This window comes from Acanthopagrus latus, chromosome 4 (assembly GCF_904848185.1).
Source record: "Acanthopagrus latus isolate v.2019 chromosome 4, fAcaLat1.1, whole genome shotgun sequence".
In the NCBI taxonomy this organism is placed as follows: Eukaryota; Metazoa; Chordata; class Actinopteri; order Spariformes; family Sparidae; genus Acanthopagrus; species Acanthopagrus latus.
Window position 1 is genome coordinate 27,054,959 of NC_051042.1, and position 23,287 is coordinate 27,078,245.

The 23,287-nt window shown below is 42.4% G+C and overlaps 2 protein-coding genes across 4 annotated transcripts in view; both read left to right on the top strand.

The window, feature by feature from the left end:
- The window catches only part of lpin1 (lipin 1), a 28,812-nt gene extending 11,711 nt beyond the window's left edge, over positions 1-17,101 (top strand). For 2 of the 3 annotated variants that reach the window (XM_037096172.1, XM_037096174.1), the window contains exons 4-24: positions 4,065-4,161; positions 4,252-4,474; positions 6,406-6,480; positions 6,674-6,766; positions 6,918-7,032; positions 7,154-7,391; positions 7,773-7,925; positions 8,047-8,140; positions 8,448-8,647; positions 8,848-8,941; positions 9,265-9,334; positions 10,145-10,231; positions 10,689-10,781; positions 10,866-10,930; positions 11,025-11,163; positions 11,449-11,597; positions 11,761-11,847; positions 12,008-12,160; positions 12,405-12,519; positions 12,630-12,733; positions 12,832-17,101. In XM_037096172.1, coding sequence (XP_036952067.1) covers positions 4,065-4,161; positions 4,252-4,474; positions 6,406-6,480; positions 6,674-6,766; positions 6,918-7,032; positions 7,154-7,391; positions 7,773-7,925; positions 8,047-8,140; positions 8,448-8,647; positions 8,848-8,941; positions 9,265-9,334; positions 10,145-10,231; positions 10,689-10,781; positions 10,866-10,930; positions 11,025-11,163; positions 11,449-11,597; positions 11,761-11,847; positions 12,008-12,160; positions 12,405-12,519; positions 12,630-12,733; positions 12,832-13,009 — 2,622 coding nt within the window. In that variant the 3' untranslated portion in view covers positions 13,010-17,101. The remainder of the gene's footprint in view (positions 1-4,064; positions 4,162-4,251; positions 4,475-6,405; positions 6,481-6,673; positions 6,767-6,917; positions 7,033-7,153; positions 7,392-7,772; positions 7,926-8,046; positions 8,141-8,447; positions 8,648-8,847; positions 8,942-9,264; positions 9,335-10,144; positions 10,232-10,688; positions 10,782-10,865; positions 10,931-11,024; positions 11,164-11,448; positions 11,598-11,760; positions 11,848-12,007; positions 12,161-12,404; positions 12,520-12,629; positions 12,734-12,831) is intronic. The other variant, XM_037096173.1, reaches the window with a different exon arrangement.
- Positions 17,102-18,945: 1,844 nt separating this feature from the next.
- Positions 18,946-23,170, top strand: LOC119017582. The gene is made up of 7 exons (XM_037094319.1): positions 18,946-19,065; positions 20,833-20,946; positions 21,160-21,273; positions 21,682-21,738; positions 21,961-22,122; positions 22,698-22,811; positions 22,923-23,170. Exons 2-7 carry the CDS (start codon positions 20,833-20,835, stop codon positions 22,968-22,970), a joined length of 609 nt encoding a protein of 202 aa, XP_036950214.1. The 5' UTR covers positions 18,946-19,065; the 3' UTR covers positions 22,971-23,170.
- Positions 23,171-23,287: the final 117 nt, after the last annotated feature.

Below are 23,287 nucleotides of genomic sequence, written 5' to 3' on the forward strand. Positions count from 1 at the left end.
TGTAATGGTTCAAAACTGATTTCTCCACTTTGTGAATCTGTAAATACGTGACGCCGTGCAGCTTCCATGCACAGACTTGCTCGTGTGCCCCTCCTCAACATGAGACTCCTTCGATGGTTGACGCCCTGTCACCATCGAACAGTAGCGGTTCGAGGCGTGACCAATATAAATAAAACAGAATGAGCTCGAGGACATTTTTCTGAGCATTCACTAAGTGCCAAGTCGAGAGCGTCCTGGCCCACATAGGCAGAGATAACAGTGAGCTACAGATGACTTCAGTATGGCACAAAATCAGACCCAAAAAGAAATGCAAGGATAAGATCATGAATAACATTTGTAATACAATTTGACAATAAAACAACTTAAAAGGCACTTTTATAAAACAGCCTAGGTAAGTTATGGCTGCATTTAAGGTGCACACTACAGTGAATTCTGCATGGATTTAATTGGACAATGCAGCGCTGTGAGATGAAAAAGTAAAAAAGTGCCGCTTCTCTGCACAACCACATTTTTTGTTTTTTTCCCAGAGCCACACTGCAATTGTTGGAATGAAAGTCAATAACAAAGTTCACCATATTAGAACCGGGGTGTACAGATGGGAGAGATAAAATAATGTGATCACATGGAGAAAAAAACACTGGCAGACAGACGGATGACCTCACCCGTCACAAGACACACAGGCGATGTCATCGTTAAGTTTTGAACAGAGAACAACCTGCTGGCCTGAGATTGTGTTTGTACAAAAGCAGCGCATCGACTGAAATATAAGAAGAGCAAAAAGATGGAACAGGAGCTTCTGTCCCTTTGTGGCATCCTGCTGTTGGCCAGCATGACTTTAGTTTCCTGGAAATGGACCATCAGGTCTGACAGAAAGCATAAACACATACCAGTCGGTCAGCTGGGTCACAAACACACACACACACACACACATACACACATACAAGCAGTGGACAGCAACATTTTAACTTGTGAATATGGAAAATAAATCTCAATTTCTCTTCTTGAAAGTTGAGTTACATCTTATATTTGGTCTTCCTAACCATTGTCAGTTGTTGGTGGTTGTTTTATTCATGTAACCTACACTGAAGGTAACATCACCGGAGGTCAGGGTTCAGTCCTCAGTACAAACTAAAAACGTATGCTCTGACAGCACCATGAGGCACTCATATTCCATGTGAGTTGCTGTATGTGCTGTGAGAACTGCACCTGACCAACTGCAGAGGAGAAAGGAGAGAAGAGGGAGGGAGTTGCAGTGTGGTCAGCACATCAAACTCAAGGAATAAAGAGCAGTGTAAAGCTGGTGTCGCTCACCCAGGGCTTCACTCTGGTGCCCTGTGACAAAACAAGACAAAGTCACAGACAAAGTGAAGAGTGCGTTGGTTTTAAGATGAGGAAAAAGTACCTGACAAGCGTCCAATCCAAGTCATAGCCTTTGGTCACTATAAGAGTCAGTAATGGGCCCTAGACACAGATTTACTTGGGGCCCCCCCCAACCAGCGTCCGTTATGCTACGGATAATCCTTCACCAATGGAAAATGTGTTTAAAATCCCCCAAATAACTTCAACGATGCAATGCAAGTTCAACCGGAATGACACGCTGGGGCCCATTTTATGGAGGTTTCCTACTGAGAAAACAATACACAAGTCCTCGCTAAATATTTTTTATGCATCAATCCATACTAGGTTATATAATGAGGAAGAATTTGTGGCACTAATGCAGATTTAGCAGGAAAGAATCCGACCCTGGAACGCTTCCTTTTGTTTTGACAACTGATTCCGTAAGGCGATAGGAGAGGATTCATGGGAAGCTGGAGAGGGTCAGGGGGGTGAGCGCAGTGAGGGTTGGCCGTGTTTCCCAGTCAGGGATTAACGGCAATAAATCTGAGAGGATATAATTCCTAATCTAAAGATTACATTGGTCTAATTCCGCTTTCATTATTTACTGTCTGTATCAAAGATTGGGAGCCTTTATCCAACTGTCAGTGAATCAGCAGCTGCCTTCATTGTAATGTCCTTAATGGATGGGAAAATCCATCAGTGCCTTGAGATTCGAACAATTGTCAAAGAGAATGAATTCCAAATTCTCTTCGGCCGTGTCTGTCGTGCTGTTTGGGCCTCGCGTCAAATCCTCTGCTTGACATAACTCTCCCTCCGCAGAGTGGAAAACCGCCAGCGGTCTATTTATAGCTCTGCCAAATTCACCTTCATGATGCAGTCGGTTGCACAGAGACTGCACTGAGAAGCTGGCTGTCACCGATCTGAGCACCCGTCTAAACTGACGTGGGGACAGGCGAGACGCCTCGAGAGACATACGGACGGCGAAAGAGGAGCAGGACAAAACAAGACACGCAGAGAGCGGCTGAAGTTTCCATCTCACTGACGTGAATGGGAAAAGATCAGCAACATTTTGAAAGAACTATTTGGCATCGAGCCCAGTCTTCTGTGCCTCTGCTGCTGCCCACCCCACCCCCCCCATTTATTCTCTCGCTCGCTGTTTACATTTAAGGATTTGTCGAGACTTGTGTTGCCATAAAGATCCCGACCATTAAATACCAGCAAAGTGTTTCAGCAGAAATCAGTCTTCAGGCTAGAAGTGTCTGAATACCTGTGGTTCAAACAAAAGAACGGAAAAAAAAACACGCGGTGTAATTTATCCTGTTATGTCAAGTACAGTTAACTTCCTCACAAGTGAAAACAGAAAAATTAGAATAACCAGTTTGAAGAGAAACAGCTTCCATTAACATTTAAATGAATACGAACATTGTTTTTTGGGTGGATGTTTACAGCCAGGCGAAGGCTATAAACTGTGTTGGACTGTATTACGACACCAGTCTGCGCTGTGTGGATCATCTCTCCGTCCATGCCGCTCTCTATTTGGCTCTCTGGACGTGGTCACTGTGGTGACACTACGATTGATTTTGCTAATCTGAGCTCAAAGCCTAAATTCTCACCGGATTACGGAGATCTGCGCAAAGGGAGAAAAAACGTTTCTGTCTCACCAATCAGTAACACTGTGTTTGTACTCTGCAATTCTCTGTTTTAGTGGTGCATTTTTATTTTTCCTTCAGAAGAGTTCAGCAGTGTGGCTCCAGTCTGATTCCAACAACTATTTCAGCGATTGCATTGGACTTTTGTTCAGACCTTCATCATCCTCAGAGTTATTCCATGACTTTCCTTGCCCTTAGCGACAAAAGCATGATGTGTTTTTAAAGTAAAAATGTCTTAAAAACTACATTTTCAATTTGTCCAATACCTAATCTGGCCAAACGCTTAAAACCAAAATGAATTGCGTTCCCAGCAGCCTTGCTGTACTTTGTGTTAAGTGCTCACTTGTAAATGTTAGCATGCGAAGATGCTAAACTAAGATGGAGAACATGGTAAACATTATACCAGCTTGTCAGCATGTTAGCATTAGCATTTAGCTCAAAGCAGACCACCTAGCTTGGTTGCAGCCTTTTGTTCAGTCTTGTCTTGTTTAGCTGTGCTAGCGGTGCGACACCAGGGAAGCAAATGTCTGCCTGTCAGTCAGTTTCAGTTTCATATGAAATATCTCAACAGCTATGTGATGGACTGGTGTGAAATTGGGCAGCCAAACTTTCATGGTCCCCTGAGAAGGTGCCCAGTGATTTTGCTGCTCTCCTGATTTAAATGTTGACATATCCAGCTAAACATATCATCAGCTAGGATATTTGGACTGTGAACAAATAACATTTTTGCAACACTGATGATATTCTGATAAGCCTAATTTGTCGGGTTTTTTGTTTTGAGCATGTTAGCATAATAGCATACTTAACCAATACAGCAAAATGGTAAACATTATTATGCTTGTTGAACATTTGTTAGCGTTGTCATTGTAAGCATATCGCCATGCTAGCATTAGCATTAAGCCCAGAGCAGTGCCAGCCTCACACAGTAGTGCTGCAGACTTGTACCTCAATTTAACTTGGCACTCGGTTTCCCCCGTGGTTCCATCCATCCATTATCTTAATTTCAGCTCGAAGTATGAAGGTTAATCATGACTTTCAACAACCTCAAAATCTCATGTCATGTTCCTCCGTTGACAGGAAGTGGTTCCGTCCTACCTTGCAACATCACCCATCATGTCAGTGGGGGAGCAGCTGATGGAGTCCCAGCTCGGCAGGGGCAGTTCTCGTCATCATGGTAGGCCCTGTTCAAAACAGACATTTTGGAATTTGTAATCAGTGTTTTTTTTTTTTCTAACTGTCTTTTAATTCTGCTCTCATCACTCAGACACCATGCCCTGCAGCTCGCTTCCCGTCCAGAGCATGGGGCCGCAGCAAAGCGACGGCGGGATGACCAAGAAGAGGAGGAAGAGGAGAAGAAAGGCCCGGCCAGAGGCAGGCGGGGGAGGAGGAGGGAGGAGAGAGGAGAGCGGAGAAGAGTTCTCGGAGGACGAGGACATGTTTACTATCGATCTGAGCTCTGATGAGGAGAGAGAGGGGGACTGCAGCAGGTGTGTGTGTGTGTTTACGCCACAGTTTGAATGTGTTGGCTGCAGATTGAATATTTTAGGTTTCCAGGGATGACAGATATGGGGGGAAAAAATCTCAGCATTTCAAGCTTTTTTTTGAGACGACAGCTTATGGGTGTTTGTCTCTGTTGTAGCAGAGCGTTAAATGGGTTTGAAAAGTCCTTTTCGCCATGTCATCTTGTTGACATGTGCGTGAGAGAAAGAGAGGGGGGGTGGGAGGGGAGAGAACAAGGTTATTAAATGCCAGCAAGTGTGTTCCTGTGCTGTGGTAAACAACGTTCGTCAGCAGTCACAATGTTGTTTGTGAACAGAAGGACCACTGCCAGTAACTAATTGTGTGAGACAGCGTGTGTATGTGTTTATCTCTTTCATGCATGAGCGAGTGTGTGAGTGGTCATACCAGCTGAATCAGAGCGACGACACAATAAAAGCTCTGTAAACTGTGGACGTTCTGCTAATACTCAAATTGGAATGCGTCCATTTCTGGGCTGCACTAGTGGCTCTGTGTCACGTCGGACACTTGAGTCGGACTGAAATATCTCAACAGCTATTAGTTGGATTGCTACGACATTTCCAGTTGTAATCATCAGGTCAGATACCTGTGAGGCTAATGACATTTAAATGAGCCTCAGGTGTGCTTTGTGTTTTGTGCTAATTACCAAGATGCTAATATACTGAAGTGGAAAATGGTGATAATGTAGTCACAGCTCCTCGATCATGACCTGGTAAACATTAGCATTTTTTCATTGTAGATGTGTGCATTGGTAGCATGCTGACATTAGTGTTCAGCACAAAGCTACGCCCTGCCAAAGTGCAGCCACACATAGCAGTTCTCAAAGGCTGTAGCCTTAAGGATTTGCACTTTAGAGTGAAGAAGTGAGGGTTGGACTTAAGTTAAACTCAGGGGAATGAGTCTAAAGCAATCAAGTGTCAACACAACCTCTGTGTCACGGCAGTAAACCTTGAGCATTTTCTCTCTCACATGAAATATTCAGGACTTATAAGTAGCAACTGAAACATCTGTATGCCTAAAGTTGCAATATGTAAGAATTTTTGTCAAAAACATTCAATAATGTGACAAAATAACAGTGTTGACATTAAGTCAAAGATGTCTGTCGACTGTGTTGCAGAGTTGTCTACTGACGTTAGCATGCTAATCGGCTGGCCTGTCTTATAACATTCCTGTCTTATAACAGCACTTTGTACCTCAGGAATTGATAGTCTGAGAGTGAAAGTATGAATACATATTGTAGCTTTGATTGATATTCAAGTTCAAGAGCCAGAAACTCAGCCAACCTGCTTCACCAGCACTGTGTGGGTGTTGTTTGCCCTGATTTGATTGATAGCGACAAAGCAACCCACGAACTGTCATCGGATGCAAATCATGCTGCGCAGGCGCATGACATCATCTTTCTTCAACAGGAGCCATGATTAGATGTGAAACATCCAAATGTGTCCTTACTTTTGGCACAAAACCTTGTTCATGCAATAAACCATTACTCATAGTAAGGAGTTAATATAGTAAAACCATTTCAGTGGTTAAATGCTTAGTGACAACTGAGTGAGATAAGAATTGATGTGGGTTCTGCATGTATGTGCATGTTTGAGTTTACGTTTGTGTGTGAGGGCTCTTTGAACACCTGCTCCACTTGTGTGACTCTCTCCAGGGATCTGTCCTGTTCCCACAGTGTTCGCTGACTCTTTTGAAAAAATGCAGCGCGTCCTGACTCTGACTGCAGGGGTCCCAGGCTTTTCTTAGACATTTTTTCCAAAAGACAGGGCGGGTGGGGGAATTCAAAACGAATCACTTGTTTGACTTTTTTGGACTTGCAGAGACAGTGCGTATTTACGTATAAAGCATGGTGTTTGTATGTGACTGACATCTCCCTGCATATGTGTGTGTTTGTGATCAGACCTGGTTACGGTGATCAGGGGTCTACAGCCAGCACGCACACACGGCCCGGCACTGATTGGACCCGTTCACAGAGGTATGATTTGTTTTGACACACACTTATCGTCTTGATTAACTGTTTTGTAAAATTCATATTGTATTAGCATTTTTAATACAACTTCTCTGCTCACAACGAGTAGATAATCATCGGGATTCGCCGTCTCTCTGTTCTTGTCTCCTTTTTTCTGTGTTTGTCTGTCTTTTCTGTGTTTTTTTTTCTTTTCCTGTAGTACTGTGATTAAGGAGACTCTCTCCATCCCTCCACACTGTGGTCTGTCCATCTCTTGTCCTCAGCAGACCTCTCACTTCTCTTCCATTATTAGGTATCACTTTCGATTTTAGCCTCTCTGAATGCTTCAAATGAAATCATCCAATTTATGGGAAATATTGAAAGATTTTTATCAGGATTTCTGCTTTATTAAATTCTAATATCTCTGCTGTATGTGAAATATACCACATTTGTCACTTTCCCAGCAGCCCCGACGATTCACGGTCATCAACACCGAAGAGTGACTCAGAGCTAACCAATCAGAACAAAGACAACCCTGAGATGCTGTGGACCTGGGGGGAGCTGCCACAGGCTGCCCAGGTAGAAAATGCAGAAACCAAACAAGAATATGTCCGAAAGGGGAAATAAGGAAACAAAGGATAGAAACATACTTGAGTATATGACGTGTCAAATGTTTGATCTCTGTCTGTTTCCCATGTAGCCATCCTTCCTGACAGCCAACCAGAAGCAGGACTCTGTCCCGGCCGTCTCCATCCCAGTGTCTGCCAGCACTCACTTCAGAGCCATCAGTGGCACTGGAGCTCCCTCCATCACTACCTACGCTCCCCAGCCGGAGGAGACCGCTGCTCACGGTAGAGACAAGGACACTGAAGAATGTAAAAATGGAGCCAGGGTTGGACTAACCACTAACACCGGGGACGGGGCTGGAGGAGAGCAAGGTAGTTAGATGGAGGACAAATATGGTGTCAAGGGTGACAAGCGGCCTAAAATAACCAATAATTATTTACTTGTGTTACTGCTCATATATCAAGCTAAATGCCCCCAACAAGCGAGCGTTACTGCAAGTGAAAGCTGTTGTGAGGTCGTTGTGTGAGGTCGTTCTAAGATCAGTGCCCTCTGAGCCGCGGCTGAAGTTGTTTGTAGGTTGTAAACATCTTCAACACATCTCTGTCAGACTTACACTTTCCCTTCAGTGACCTCTGGTGGTGACTTCCGGGGAAATTCAATGTTTTGCAAATGTGACTGCTGAATGATTCAGATGCAACTCAGTCCATGGATGACTCCTAAATTAAGAGTTTATTTTTGCTCTTTTCCCTCAGGGAGAGAAGTGGAAAGTGTCGGGCCACTGTGTGCAGAGATGGAGGGTTTAACGGCCTGCTCGACGTCTCCCAGGATTCTCCCTGATCATCTCGACGAAGGCGGGAACAGAGGAAGTCCCATCAGAAGAACTGACTCACCATCCAAGAAGAAAGGTATCAGTGCTCTGTCAACAAAAACCTCAAAGTATTTCCTTGAACTCAAAGTGTCTAAATGCTTCAGTGATGTTTTTTTTTTTTATGTCGGCTGCTGATGATGCCTCTGATCTTTTGTTAGAAAAGAGAAGCCAACACTTGGGTGCTGATGGGATATACCTGGATGACATCACAGAGCTGGAGCCTGAAGTAGCTGCTCTCTACTTCCCCAAAAGGTTCAGTAACAAATATAGATGTGCTGAACATGTTTGTGCCTTTTGATGCCCCATGGTTGAGATGAGATGGCTTTTGTTTGTGTCTAATAAATGACTTTATGACTACTTTTAGGATTCACGCCTACAGCTGACCGTCACATCCTTATTGTAGTCACTGATTATTACAGTTAAATATTTGTAGTGGCTGTCGCTGGCTGACATAAACATTATTTTCCATTCAATCTACCACTCCATAGGTACTTTATGGTACATTACGCTCTATTTGACCGTAACTGTGTTACATGTGTGTGTGGTTCTCTCTCTTCAGTGACGGAGGCAGCAGCTCCATGAGGGGAGACTCGGAGATGATGATGATGGGAGTGAGGAGCACCAATCAGTCCCCGCAGTCAGTGGGTAGCAGCGGCATGGACAGCGGTGTAGACAGTCTGTCTGACCAAATAGGCGACCTGCCTCACGTTGCCATCTCTCTGTGCGGAGGACTCACCGACAACAGGGAGATCACACGAGGTAGGATAGAAATCTGAGCAAGAAGGCGATGACAGAAGGAAGAAAATAAGTTTACGGTGCAGTTCACTTTGAAGTGCAGGTCTCGTTCTGTAATCAGCAGTTTTACCTTTAGAGAAAGAATCCTTTTTAAAATGCATGTGTGTCATTCTGTGTGTGTGCTTGCCCCTTGTTTATACCACCTGTGTGTGTTCATCCAACAGAGGAGTTCCAGGAGAGGGCCATCACCTACCAGCAGTTCTCTGAAAACCCTTCTATCATCGATGACCCAAACCTGGTGGTCAAGATCGGAAACAAGTATGTATTAATACATTTGGTTTTCATAGTTTACACACAGTTAGCTAGCTAGCATCCCTCTGTTCAAAAGTGACCAAAACTGCCACCAAAACCTCTAAAGATGTGTCTGAATGTGACTTTTTCTTGGCCGGGTGAAGCGACTTCCTGGAGTCTTGTGGTGGTTTGCGAGGCTGCCAGGCCAGCAGCATGGACTCCAGGAAGTCACTGCTTAAATTCAGAGAACAGACATGAGGACGGCATCTGTGTTCTCATCTAACACGAGGCATGTGCCAGCTCTCTGAGGTGTAAGAATGCCTATAGCGCTCTCCCTCTCTCTGTTGTAGGTACTACAACTGGAGCACAGCAGCTCCCGTCATGTTGGCCATGCAGGTGTATCAGAAACCACTGCCGCAGGTAAGACCTCCACAGTGATTCATAGTGAAGAATATACTATTATTTATTCACTTGATTTATTGTATGTTTTAAAACATATTTAGCCTGTGTTAATGTAAAAAAATATTAGCTTTTTTGTCTTTAAGATACAGTGAACTACAGCAGTCAGGTACATGCAGGAGAGTAAAATGTACAATATTGATAATATCTGAAATTTAAGAAAAGTAAGACGCAGTAAGAAGTAGGAAGTACTGTAATGTGTAATCAAAATAGTCACAAGTGAGTCATTTTAGGCTACAAAATACCTGAACTTCAGGTCAATGTCCTTGTTTTATATTATTTGTTTGTATAATTTGATTCTGTCACCATTATATTTGTTAGGTGGTGTTTGGTGTCTTTTTTAGTGTTCTGCACCCCCCTGCATCACTTTCTCCTGTGCACCTCCAGCATTTTGCAATTAATTCTCCTCAATCTGATGTTTCACTTTGGTTCAGTGTTGCCAACTTGCCAGCATCCTCTCATTATTTTCACGATAGTGCTCCACGAAAAAAGGCTACCAAATAACGTGTGTTTACATTTGTATCATTTTTCGCACATATGATATCTAGATAGTTTGATGTGCCAGCAGTGGAAATTGGCTGGTTTCGAACACACATGAGGAAGCTCGCATCAAAGCTGCAAGTCGTACACCACAGTGAAATATGGCTTTTAAACCTGTTCTCCTAACACTTTAATGATGTCATGTCTTTATCCCCCCCCTCCTTATTTTTTCCTTTTTTATTTGCACATTTTCTTTCTCCCACCACCCATCTGACATTTGTGTGGACTAAGTGTTGGTGTTTGAGTTACGTGTTTTCTGCCTTCGGCCTCTTCTCGTACTGCCTCCCCGGTCTGTTCGGCTCCGGTCCTGCACAGCCTGTACGATGCTTTTCTCGCTTTGCTTTGCTTGTGTGTTGGTTGGGGCACGTCTTCATCTGTCTGCTCACCATCATTTCACCACCGCCAGCCTGTTTGTCTGCCTCTCTCTGTCTTGCATGTCTCTTTCCTACTCCTTGTGGTCTCTCTTGTTGCATCCTTACATCGCATTTCCCACTGCTATCCAGTCCCGATCTTCTCGAGTCTCTTCCTTTTCAGACTTTGCATCCTTTATTCTTTGTCTGTGTGCCATTGAATCTTCACCTGTGACTGCCTTTCTTTTTGGTGATTCAGTTGGAGTTCAGTGTGGTTTGAAATGTGCCGCCCTGTCATGTTTTTATTTCGTATTTTGGTTTGTTAATTTCTGGTCATCTATTTATGAGTTTACATGTGTTTTTTGTGTCAATTTTGAGTTACATCTTCGGTCAGTTTTGAGTTGTATGTGCATGGTTGTCTCCAGGCCTCAGTGGAGAACATCATGAAGGAGAAGATGCCAAAGAAAGGAGGACGCTGGTGGTTCTCATGGAGGAGCAGGAACAGCGACTCCAAATCAGTGAGTACGCTGATACGCACATTAATGCGGAGATGTTTTTTAGGTGTAATTCGTCATCCGCTCTTTTAACTTTTTGCACTTCAGGAATCAGTGACAGAAGCAGGAGGAGGCCGAGACGAGAGTTCGATCACGATGCCCTCAGGGAGCAGGTGACTTCAGAATCTAAACTGCCACATTTCTTTCTCAAACATCAGTTTTCGTACTTCATTTTACCCCAAATTGGTTGTCTTTGTTTTTTTTCAGGATGAAGGATGAGTCGTCCTCCAGTGATGAGGACCACAGATCGTCCAATCAGGCATCAGCGTCGTGTCAGTCAGAGCTCCTCGTGAGTTCTGGCAGTGTCTACTATAAGAAGACTCTTCGACTCACCTCAGAGCAGCTGGTATGTGTTCCTCCGGTTGGATTTATTGACGTTTATGGAACTGAGGTAGTGAAAACAAGATCTGAAATGACTCACTACGCACCTCAGACATGATTCACAATGACCAAGTTATAATTCAGGCAAAGCAGTGCTGTATCTCTGTTGGAACAACTGATAGTTGGCACCAAGTATTTTTTTTATTGCCCCTCCTTAAATATGTGATGTTGCAGCAGATTTTTACATCTTTAGCATAATCTGTGCGTTCATATCTTCATGCACTGTGTGTGTGTGTGTGTGTGTTCACAGGCCAGCCTACAGCTGAAGGAGGGTCCTAATGATGTGGTGTTCAGTGTGACCACCCAGTATCAGGGCACCTGTCGCTGCAATGGCACAATCTATCTCTGGAGCTGGGATGATAAGATAATCATCTCTGATATAGATGGAACCATCACCAGGTGAGGGGGAAGCAAGCCCGTATCACTGGCCCATTGACAAATCACGCTCAGTTTCAGCTTTTCACCAGTAGATGTCAGGCTTTACACAGACTTGGTGTTTGTAGTTTGTCTCTCTTCAGTGTAATTAAGTGCATCCGTTTTGGGTGATGTTTCCTCTCTTTAGGTCAGACACACTGGGTCATATCCTCCCCACACTGGGTAAAGACTGGACCCACCAGGGCATCGCACGGCTCTATCACAAAGTCAGCCAGTGAGTGCTGCCTCCCCAAGGAAATTTGGCTTGATTAGCTTTTATAACACACATGTTGTTTGGCTCACCGTTTACGTTCCTTTAACTGAAATAAATCTGAACCACAGTGTAAGGCTGGATACAAGCACACTGTCTGTCTGTCTGTCTGTCTGTCTGTCAGGAATGGATATAAATTCATGTACTGCTCGGCGAGGGCCATCGGCATGGCTGATATGACTCGAGGCTACCTGCACTGGGTCAATGAGAGGGGAACCATGCTGCCAATGGGGCCGGTGCTGCTCAGCCCCAGCAGCCTTTTCTCTGCGTTGCACAGGTCAGACACACAACAGAGCATACATACATACATATATACAAGCTACTGTGCTGCACTGCTGCACTTGTAATACTGTAAATACCGGGATGTTCATGCTTTTATTTCATTCATACTTTTGCATCTCCTGGCTGATTGATCCCATGTAAAATCCCAGTTGCAGGGGATCAAATGTGCATCAGTGATACTGCAGGAAGTGAATTCGTAACGTGTTTGATGTCATGTTGTGTTGTGTCGTGTTTCGTAGGGAGGTGATTGAGAAGAAACCGGAGAAGTTTAAGATCGCATGTCTCACAGACATAAAGAACCTTTTCTACCCAAACACTGAACCTTTCTACGCTGCTTTCGGCAACAGAGCTACGGTGAGACTGATGCACACCGGCAGACATGAGCATGTAATCCGTCTCTAACAAAGACGACTACGCTCTGAAGAACTGTGAGCGATGCTGATTTGTGTTTTGTGGGATTTCAGGATGTATATTCCTATAAGGAGGTGGGTGTTCCTCTGAACAGGATTTTCACTGTCAATCCCAAAGGGGAGCTGGTTCAGGAGCACGCCAAAACCAATATCTCCTCGTAAGACACATTTTCTGTTTGACTTGATCTTTTCAAATCCATGTAATCTGACTCAAGACACATGTGAACAGACTGTCCGCTATGTGTCTCCCTCTCAGCTACGGCCGTCTGTGTGAGATGGTCGACCACGTCTTCCCGCTCCTAGCTCGAGGTCAAGGAGCAGACTTCTCCTGCTCCGACACCTTCGGCCAGTGCAACTACTGGAATGAACGTCTTCCCGAGGGCACCAGCCAGGAGGAAGAGGAGGAAGACCCACATCCACTTGTGACAAGCTGAGGAAAACCCCACATCAAATCCAGCACTTAGGACGCTGCATTCCAGCTTTTCTCCACATCCCAGTAAGGCATGACACTGTGCCCGGTGGTTTTGGGATTCATCGTGAAGCCAGCAGCCCAGATCTAAGGGTGAAGGTGCTGATTATTTCCGAATCAAAAAACTTAGGAAACAGCCATCAAGCATTTCCTCAGACTTAACCTGATTGATAAGCAAGACGTTACTTGAGACACTTCTGTCATTCAAAGTAGGTGAATGTGTCTTCAGTATCCCACATGAACAAATCACCTCGCCATCATTCAGACGTAGAGGTCCATTACGAGAGGGACTGCTGAGTCAGAAGAAAAGAGAGGAAGAAAAGGAAAAAGAAAAAGAAGTCCCCAGCTCACATATCACACATCTGCATCTACACTGGCGCACAGGGAAAACAAAGGTAAAACTTGTGAAGTCATTCCATAGACCACGCATAACAATGCAGAACATCAGTACGATATAACAGTTACTGTATATTATATTTTAGCACCCTAAAATATTCTGTTACTAATCTCTCCTGCATCTCACACCATTATTCATTTACGTCAGCTTGTAGAAAAAGCTGCCAAACAAAGAGGGGTGAACACCAATATGAGTGCAATATCGATTTGTCCCTACTTTCATCACCTGATACTGATTGTTTTTCAGAATACTATGCTAAACATGTGTTTATGCCTATCTTGCCCTGCAGAGATTTTATGCGATTACTCGTTCGAAATGAGCAGATAAAGTGATTTGAACGAGTACCATCCAAGTAAAATGTGTCTATATCTGCTCTCGTGATGAGTGAAAATCCTCATGTGTAACTGATCAAAGTTTAATTCTCTTCTTCTTGTGATCATTAATCTGAAGCTCAGCTCTGAGGTTTCCTGTAAAGTCATACAGTCATACAGATTTCTTTTCTGTAATTTCCCCCTCCAAGGATTAAATCCTGCCCATTTCGAGTACAGATATGGATACAGATAATTTACTTGACTGAACAGATACAGATAGTGGAGTACTCGCTCATCCCTTCTTGAACCCTTCGGTACATCCTAAAGTACAGCCTCAATTGTTGAAAATCAATTTTCAGAATCTCAAATCAGCCTGATGGTGCATCACTTATTTCTAATCTTGTTTAGAAGTACCAGCTTATTTCACTCATCACATGCAATATGTTCACCAAACAGTTAGTACAGACTCAGAATCTTGGCTGATATATTTCCAGGTCCAGATATGTGGCTGTGTTTTTTCTTTTCTGACCTCAAAGTGCAGCAGAAACACCTCACACCACATTACATTTCATTACATTACAGTTAAAAAAAAAAACAAACAAAAAAAACCATGCAAAAATAGCACAGATAGTGTATCCAATCATCTTCTATGCCAATATCCTTTTGCAGGTTCCGGTTTAACGTGTGTGGTCTAATCCGACCGTGCTACTGTGAAAGATGTGGCTCCGACACATTTTCTAACTAGTGTTCAGTGACAATACTCAAGATAAATGCAGGACAATGCAATTAACTTCTGTTTTTATACGTACGAATAAGTTAACACCAGTGATATGCTAGAATGTAGTGTGTGAATCACTCAGAGTGTGTGTTATTCTAATGACTAATGCTCATCAATGCAATGACTGTATAACCCCACACAGGACTGCGGTCAGATATTTTCAGTTTTATAATGTTACTGCGCCGATCGGTATGTTTTTCATGTACAGAACTAATCTGTCCCCGTAGTGGAGGATTTTAATGCAGCACATTCAGAGAATGTTCCTCCTCACAAACACGTCTATTTGTTGTCGTTTGTGTATCTTTTTTCTTTCCTGATCGAATGTTTATGTTTTCATCCGTTGATCAAAATCACATCTATTGTACTGCATCTATGTTTGTTTTTACCACACGCACAACTTAAAAATGGGGGAAACCACTGTAAATAACAAATACCATTCATTTTTGTGACAATGTAAGTAAATTTAAAAAAAAAAAAAAAAAGGTGCAATCTGTAAAAATTGGCTCCCTGGCAAATTCGTAAGCAGCTTTTAGTAGGCTCAGTCATGCAGCTAGCAGTCCGGACTGAGAGCTCTGGACAGGGATGGGCCAGGGACGTCATAACGACAAAACAGAGAACAGAGACAGATGTGCAGCTGAAAAAAGAGTTGATTTACAACCAACAAACTCAGAAGCAGGATGGAGTGGCTTAATGGCAGCAAAGTGAGGTTCCAGAGACGCAGAGTAGACTGCAGGCTGAGCAGAGAGACGCTGGAGGATCAGCACAGGAGGAGAGAGGGGAAAAAAAATACAAAGCACTGAACGCTGTCCATGCTAGAAAATGACTCGAGCACAACGTAGCTGGTGGTCACTAGAATGACACTGAGAAAACTACTGAGACTGAGATGTGAGTGTGAGGTTTATTCGCTGAGCTTGACCGAACATCTGGCACTGGAGTTGTGGAGAGAACAGGGTCATGAAGAGGCCGTTGATGAGATGATCAGGAACCAGGAAGCCACTCCAACGAACACAAACACACACACACACACACACACACACACACGAGAAGCTAAGGGAAAAACAAAAAAATACAGGAACAAAACAAAAGAAATATCCTACGTATTACACCTTTTAATAACAAAAGCTCTGCTGTTCTTTCGGGAGCTGATCCATCATCCATTACTTTTCCTTTTGCTTATGCTTACCCTTTTCGAGGGCTGGTATATTGTTTAAAGACTTTGTTACTGGTGCTCAATTATTTGCACTGACGGCCATTTTTATGCTTTACGGTAAATGTCTTTTGTAAGCCAGCTGTTGCACTAAGATGTGGCAGTGACCGCTGGAGCGATACATCAATATGAAGGTATTTTAGACAAAAAACAATAGATGCTTCTTTTCTATTAAACCTGCATCATTTTGTTTCATTTGGTGCCTCTGATTTACACACTGACAGTAAGATCACGAGCATGATGTGCAAACTACAACCTGCTCGGTGTGTGTACACGTTAAAACATACAGAAGTTAGTTGAAAGAGTCTTGCAAGAGAATGCCTGACAGCCTCAAGAAAAAGAGAAGAACGATATTTCTACTAGCTGATTTTAAAAAAATCTGAATTAAAAAAAAAGTTATTCTTAAATTAATTTACCAGATTTTAGTTAGAATCTAACAAGGATATTTGTAATCTAATATGAATGTGTACTTTATGGAAACAAGTCAAATTAAACGGCAGAATACTGTGAACAAGCTCACAGACTGAGTTTGTCATACTTTATATGCTACTCTTTGTACATAGGATAGATACGTCTGATGCTGTACCGTGACTGTGATTGACTTTGCCAAAAAAAAAAGGAAAACTAATCAGGAATGAACCTTTTAATCGGATCTCAAACTATTGATGTTGAAATGCCTTTAGGAGGGAGTCCAGTGTAATTTGTGTGAGAGGTAAAGACACAAAGGAAGCATGTTGTTGTAGTGTTAAGATGCATATTGACATGGATGTACTGATTACTGTCTTGTGCCACATGATAATTTTAGGGAAGAACCAAAAAAAGAAAAAAAAAGACAAAGATTAATTTGGTTTCTGTGTCTCATAGTAACAGAATTATTTCCCCGCTGTCATCACAGTGCCACTGTAAAGTTGTATATTATTCACTGATAACACGCTCTGATCTGTGTGACGTCAGTGTCCTTTATTTATCCACTCATCATGACATTATTTTGTGATAACAGCACAAAAGATTTCCTAATCTTCTGTTATAAAATCTGGAAGTCAAAAGGAAGTGAAGATGATTTTTTTATTTTTTATTTTTAATGAACGGCACGCTCTTCCCAGATTTTTAGAGTAAGTCATCTTTTGGATGATTATCACCTGATTCTTTCTGTGAAAGATCTATTAAAAGTCTTCAACCATTTATCCAGTCCGTCTCTGTGTTGACATGGATGTTGATCCAGTTTGTTGTCCCGTGTAGAGGTTATGTTTTGGGGCCGGGAGCCTTCTCCCAGAGCAGTGTGCAGTGCAAACTATTGTTAACAATGTAGTTTGAATGAATCTGTGCAACAGACACATTTTTCAATAAACTCAAAGTGGTTGCTACTTTGTGTTATGCTTCTTGTTATTTCTGGCTTGTTGTACTTTGTTGTTGCGATCTTTCTTCCTGTCACGTCAGGCACATCAGGTCGTACTTCAAGGTATAACAACATAATACTTGAGATTTCCCTCCAGATTTTCTTGATTAAGGTTCTCACTCATCCAGGTCATGGTAACTGTAAGTGCTGTATCGTTGGCAACTTGACTTGTTACATTTTACTGCTTTTTCTATTTCATATGAATAATTGTTTTGAAAATTCTGCATTTCTTTTCAGTAGCTTCCATGTCCTGTGACCCAGTGACTCCAAAATAATACTGAATTGAATTACCAAATGGGACAAATAAGAAAAAGCTCTTTTAACTCGATTTTACTGCTTCTTCTATTGTTATTTTTTAGCAGACTCCATCTCTAAGTTAACTTTAGCAAGGCTACTGTTGCCACACTGAAGAGAGGCACTCAGGAACATGCAGAAAGTCACATTCTTTTGACTGACGAGGAAAATCAAGTACAAAATACAAAGAAATCCAATCCAGCACCTTTACTTACCCTTATGTACCATTTATAATGCTTAACTTGTTGTTTCAGCCAATCACTGGAAGACATGATGATGATGTGAATCACACGAGAGAAGAAAAGGAACATTCACATTGTTTTGTTCAAACAATAGCAGCTGTTTTGTACTTAATAACCAGCCCCCCTTTTTAAATAAATCCCCACCCATCTCCTCCTATTTCTGCTGTCTCCCCTCACCACCCTCTTGCTTTCCACAATCCTTTGCTGTCCTCTCTGCTTGTTTTGTCTCAGTTCTTTCTTCTTCTTCTTTTTTTTGTGAATGGAGTAGCAGAGACCCTCACAGCTGTGTTGGTTTTGGAATAAACAGGAAATCTTGCCTTCTTTTTCCTGCCTCTCTCTCTCGCATTATTTCAACACATTCCTTCTGCTTCTCCATTTCAGCTCGCTCTGCCCCCTTTTGACCCTATTAAACACACACACACACACACACACACACACACACACACACACACACACACACACACACACACACACACACACACACACACACACACACAGAAAGAGAGAGAGAGAGAGAGAGAGAGAGGGGTCATCCAAGTAAAGGAAAGTTTGACTCCTCCTTTAGGAGTTGACCGTTTTTGGCTGTCAAAGCAAGAATCGTTCATGTTGTTGGTTCTTTGTCCACCTCTTGTCGACACAGTGACGCTAACACACTCCCGGTCAAACAAAAATCAATACAATAATTTACAGTGTTTCTTCTGATGTCATCACAATGTAACACTGGGTTAAAGCTGCCGTAGGTCATGAAGTCTCATTAAGACAAGTGTTATACAGCTCTATATTCCAACAGTACACACTGTTATACTGTGATACTCACAACTTGAGCCATTTGGCACAGTAACATTGGAAAGTCAAGAATAGCAACACAGCCATGAAATTACACCACAAACGTAATTTTGCACGGCGGAATTAAGCACGTTCATCCGGGTGTGATGTTTGGATCAAGGCTGAGCTGAGCTGAATTATAAAAACCCATGAGTCAACTGACCCCGGATGTAAATGCAGAATTTGCACATTCTCATTGCACATAAAAGCCCAATCTTTAAAAAAAATAAATAAAATAAAACAACAACAAAAAAACTGTTTTATGTCATATACGCGGAAATAAATCAAACAAATTAACTGAATCATGTAAACCCTATTTTTTTTTTTCCAGTATTACTAAACTGCGTGAAAAATCACATTATTATCATAGCCTGATTATTTCAAGTTGTCGGATCATTGCTGTCACATTAATGCGCTCAGTGGCCGCTGTCCGTCCCGAGTCACAGCGAAACGAGTCCGGGTTCAAAACGGACGAATCGTTCACGGACCGCCCTTCACGCCGCTGCTGCAGATGTGAACGTGAGTCGTTACAAAGGACCGAACCACAGCGGCGACCACCGGACTGCACAAGGTCAGCTCCCCCTTTTGTTTTTCTAACATCTGTTCTCGTTTCTCTCACGGGTTCGGTAGGTTTGACAGCAGGCTGGTTCTGTCCACGTCGCATTATCGTGTGGACAGTAATGTGTCGGTTTTAGATGTACATGGTGTCACAGCCCGCCACTCCGCAGCAACACTTGGTTAAATCTCTGCAGCTGCAGCGCAGAAAACACGGCTCTAGCCTTCAGGTCTCGTGTGTGTGTGTGTGTGTGTGTGAGGCATTTCCCCAGCAGAGTTTGCTGTCAGCATCAGGATTTGATGGTCTATTTACATTTCAGATGAACTCCCAACACGTTTTGTAATTTTTCTATCTGAGTCTTCTACAAGTTTATATTCTTTGTCATTTTAAAGTTATCTAAAAGTATACAATGACAAACTTTTGTGAACAACAACATATCCCATGAGTCTCAGCCCCTCGGCCTGCTGTCCGAGCTTCATGGGGGCTGTAGTCCATCAGAGGCTTTTTAAATGAACAACATGTGTGATCAGAGGGGGTTGAGAGCTGCTAGTTCAAACAATTGATGAGTAACAAACACGAATGAAATGTCTGAATTTTGTCGAGAAACATTCTTTTTCGGCTCTACTTAACAAATCATAAAAAAGTATCTGTGGATTCATGTCTGGATTCAACACCCACACAAACAAGGGCACAAATATATTAAAAAATATTAAATATTAAAAGGGCACAAATATTGTCCTCTATAATAACACGTCATAACTTTGCATGGCAGGAAATACTTTGGAATTTAACATGTTCAGCGGGGTCTTACTTTGGGTCAAAGCTGAGCCGAGGTGAGTCTTCTGCAGAGTCCATTGACCCGGGTGTAAATGCAGCGTTCTTAGCAATTTTTGTGGGATTTTTAACCAGTGGAAAAGGAGTATTAGGTACATTTTTACACAGTTATTTTGTTCCCTTATTTCACCACTTTACTCTTTCACTAAACAGCATTTTGGGGGCAATTATCGTACTTTTTAGCCGACTACGTTAAAGGGGCAGTGTGAAAGAACTGAAGCAGACTGCACAAAAGAAGAAACTGTGAAGAAACTGCATTTAAGTTTATGACGTATTTACAATATGCAGATATAGAAACACATTGATTTGACTTGACTGCTGTGCTGCAGAGTTATCTGCTGAAGTTAACCGGCCAACCAGGTCACCCCGGCCCATCCAAGTCTAAAGCTGCAGACTTACTAGCAGTGTAAACACTAATGCTCCCCCAGTTCTCCAAGCACGCAGCTGAAATGCTAGCTGCATGGCTAACTGAGCTAACTAGCTAACAGCTGCTACAGTTAGCAGTGACCCTGGAGATATGCTGCCCCCTGTTTGTTATGAGAATGAAATTGGCAGGTGGACAGAAATTCTTAGACATTGCACCTCTAATTAGATCATTTGTGTTGCTTTCTGACTTTTCTGCCAATGCATGCTACATCAGAGCCAGAATCGGGCATTATTAATCCAGTGATCAGCCATATATGCATGCATTTACTTGTGCCATAACTTTTGAAATTTACTTTATTAACTTTTAAGATTCAAGTTCTATTTGTAACAATGACTTTCACGATTACCAAAGTAATATTTTATCCTGATATCTTTATTGTACTGAAGTATCAAGGAATCGAGATCAGTCAGACACGAGATGACAGATAACTTGACTCACTTCAGGTCAACTTGGATGCCGCGCATTCAAGCCAACGGCAAGATCAGTGTTTTCAATCGATGTCGTGTCTGTCTGTCTGTCAGATGTCTGCTGAGCTCTTCCCTGCGACCGGGAACAATGCGAGTCCTCAAGACACCACAATCGGAGGCAGCAAACCTTTACACCGCTTCATGAAGGGGCAGCCCAAGAACGTTGGCGTGAGACACACACACACACACACACACACACACACACACACACACACACACACACACACACACACACACGTGTGTGTATTTGTGTGTGTACAAACACACACATATTCATATGATATTGATTTTTGTGTATGACAGGTTTTGAAAGTACTCAGTTAGAAACCAAACAGATGTGAAGTGGTCACGCTTGTGGTTGTTTCTGTTTTTTCCCGTCAGGTCATCGTGCTGGTTCTGGGCTCAGGTTTCTTCATCATTTCCATCTCACTCAGGCAATTAAATATTTTACACTCATGGGCAATTATCCCACCTGGCTTGCTTCTGGGGACACTGGTAAGAATAATAATTCATCAGTGGATCATGGCTGATGGATTCAGGGCTTTATTTTTAATGGTGCGATATGTACGATCGTAGATAAGTGAGTCTCATTCTCAAGTAAATATTGATGCAGTGGGATGGTTGTTCAGTCCGGCCCACTAAGCTAAAGCATCTCGTATTTGACAACCTGTGAATGAGACAATGAACTATCTGTATCCACAGTTACTTCTTGCACCTTTATTTATTTACTTAGTAGCCAAATAACAAGGCAAAACCAAGAAACTGCCAGCCTGAGCTCACATCAGCTCTTCTGCAGCAATAACAGTCTGTGATTTTGCCCTCATGTTTAAGCAGCACTGAGGTGCTCTAAAAACATTTCAAGGGTATAGATTTTAAAACAGCTTCTTCTGACTCCTCTTGCAGTTCATCACGTGTGGTATTCTGTTTATCGTGACAGAGCACAACCCGACCAAAAAAACGGTAAGATCCATCGTTACATTTTGAAGCCAATACCAACAAGTTATCTGAAAAAATATTCATTTCGAGGACCAAGAGGGCCCTGTGCATGAAATATGTTAAATATCCACTTCTGACATGTTTTGTTGTGCAGAGCTCTAACACAGAGTCAATATGCTGCACGACCTGTTAGCAGCATTTGTAAGCTTCTGTCCTTCTCATCCGTCTGTCGGCGTCTACATTCAGGTAACCGCATCGTTGGCTCTGAGCATCATGACCCTACTGGGGTCCTGCTGGACCATCCTGCACCTCATTCCCAGCGTAATATACACCTCCTCCTACAAACATTACGAGATCCTAGAGGACAACATCACAGAGACGGAGGACACATGGTCATCATCTTATGAGGTCAGTCATATATGATCATTTCGCCCATTTTGATATTAATTTAGAAATATTACGCAAGTTTTTAGCTTTTAATTTTTATGGCTTTGTTATATGATATCAAACTATATTCTATATTATACAGTTGGTGTATTTTGTCCTGATATGACAACTGGTCGGTTTATACATTGATGATCGATAAATACGTACACTGATAAAAACATCCCTAATGAGATCACATCTGTATGTCATCTATTTATTAAACTGCTTCATTATCAACAAAGACCCACCATGTTTATAATTAAACAGGTAAATAAGACACTACAAAGATAAATGAATAATAATAATTTCATATTACCATTTTTCATCACGCCGTCGGAGGGCGGAGGCAATTATGCGATTCGCTGGTGCCTCGCCAGCCAATCACATAACCGTTTTTTTCTGCATTGACACACACACAAAAAGTTTTTTTTTAATTACTTGAATTACATAAAGAAAGAAGCAGAATGGAAAGTCAACCGCAGTGAGCTCAATTATCTATAGCTGTTTCTTTTTGTGTTTGTCTTTAACAACATTATTGTGTACCTGTTTTCGTCCAGGCCATGGGACTTTCTTTGGAATCGATCTACCTGTTCTACAGTTTTGTTGGTTTGATTATTCTTATTATAATGTCAGCTCTGGCCGGGTCTGCGCTGCGTTCCTCGAAGAGCCAGGTAAAAACCACCTCCACACATATTGCAAACTTTGCTGTGCATGTCCCACTCGCTTAGAGAATATCTGACGAAGGATCGGTATTAGAGTGCTCTTCTTTCTCTTCTCTTCAGGCCATTGTTGTGATGAGCACAATGGCGACTGAAACACCAGTGGAATGACGAGTGCGAGAGGAAGCACGATGAACTGTGACGAGAGAAGAATAAAGAGGCAAACAAAGACAGCAATTTTTCTTTTTCTCTCTGTGGGTGCAACAGGATACATGATTCCTAAATATCACCCACTTCTCACTGTCAATTTTTTTCTTCTTTTCTTCGATAATGGTTATTTCGACATAGATAAAAACTGTTAAATGCCGACACCAATTGCATTGTTTACAATTGAAATAGTTTGGGCCTCAGAAGAAGGATTGCAAAATGATTAAAATGTCTATTTAGCTGATGTCCCCACAGTGAAGCTTAACATGAGGGAAATATTG

What these genes read in the sequence shown, in the direction of transcription:
- LOC119017582 (XM_037094319.1), top strand. Translation starts at nt 20,833, where the DNA reads ATGTCTGCTGAGCTCTTCCCTGCGACCGGGAACAATGCGAGTCCTCAA. An exon ending in ACAACCCGACCAAAAAAACG is followed by an intron (nt 21,739 to 21,960) that starts GTAAGATCCATC and finishes GTCTACATTCAG; the next exon opens with GTAACCGCATCGTTGGCTCT. An exon ending in TGCGTTCCTCGAAGAGCCAG is followed by an intron (nt 22,812 to 22,922) that starts GTAAAAACCACC and finishes TCTTCTCTTCAG; the next exon opens with GCCATTGTTGTGATGAGCAC.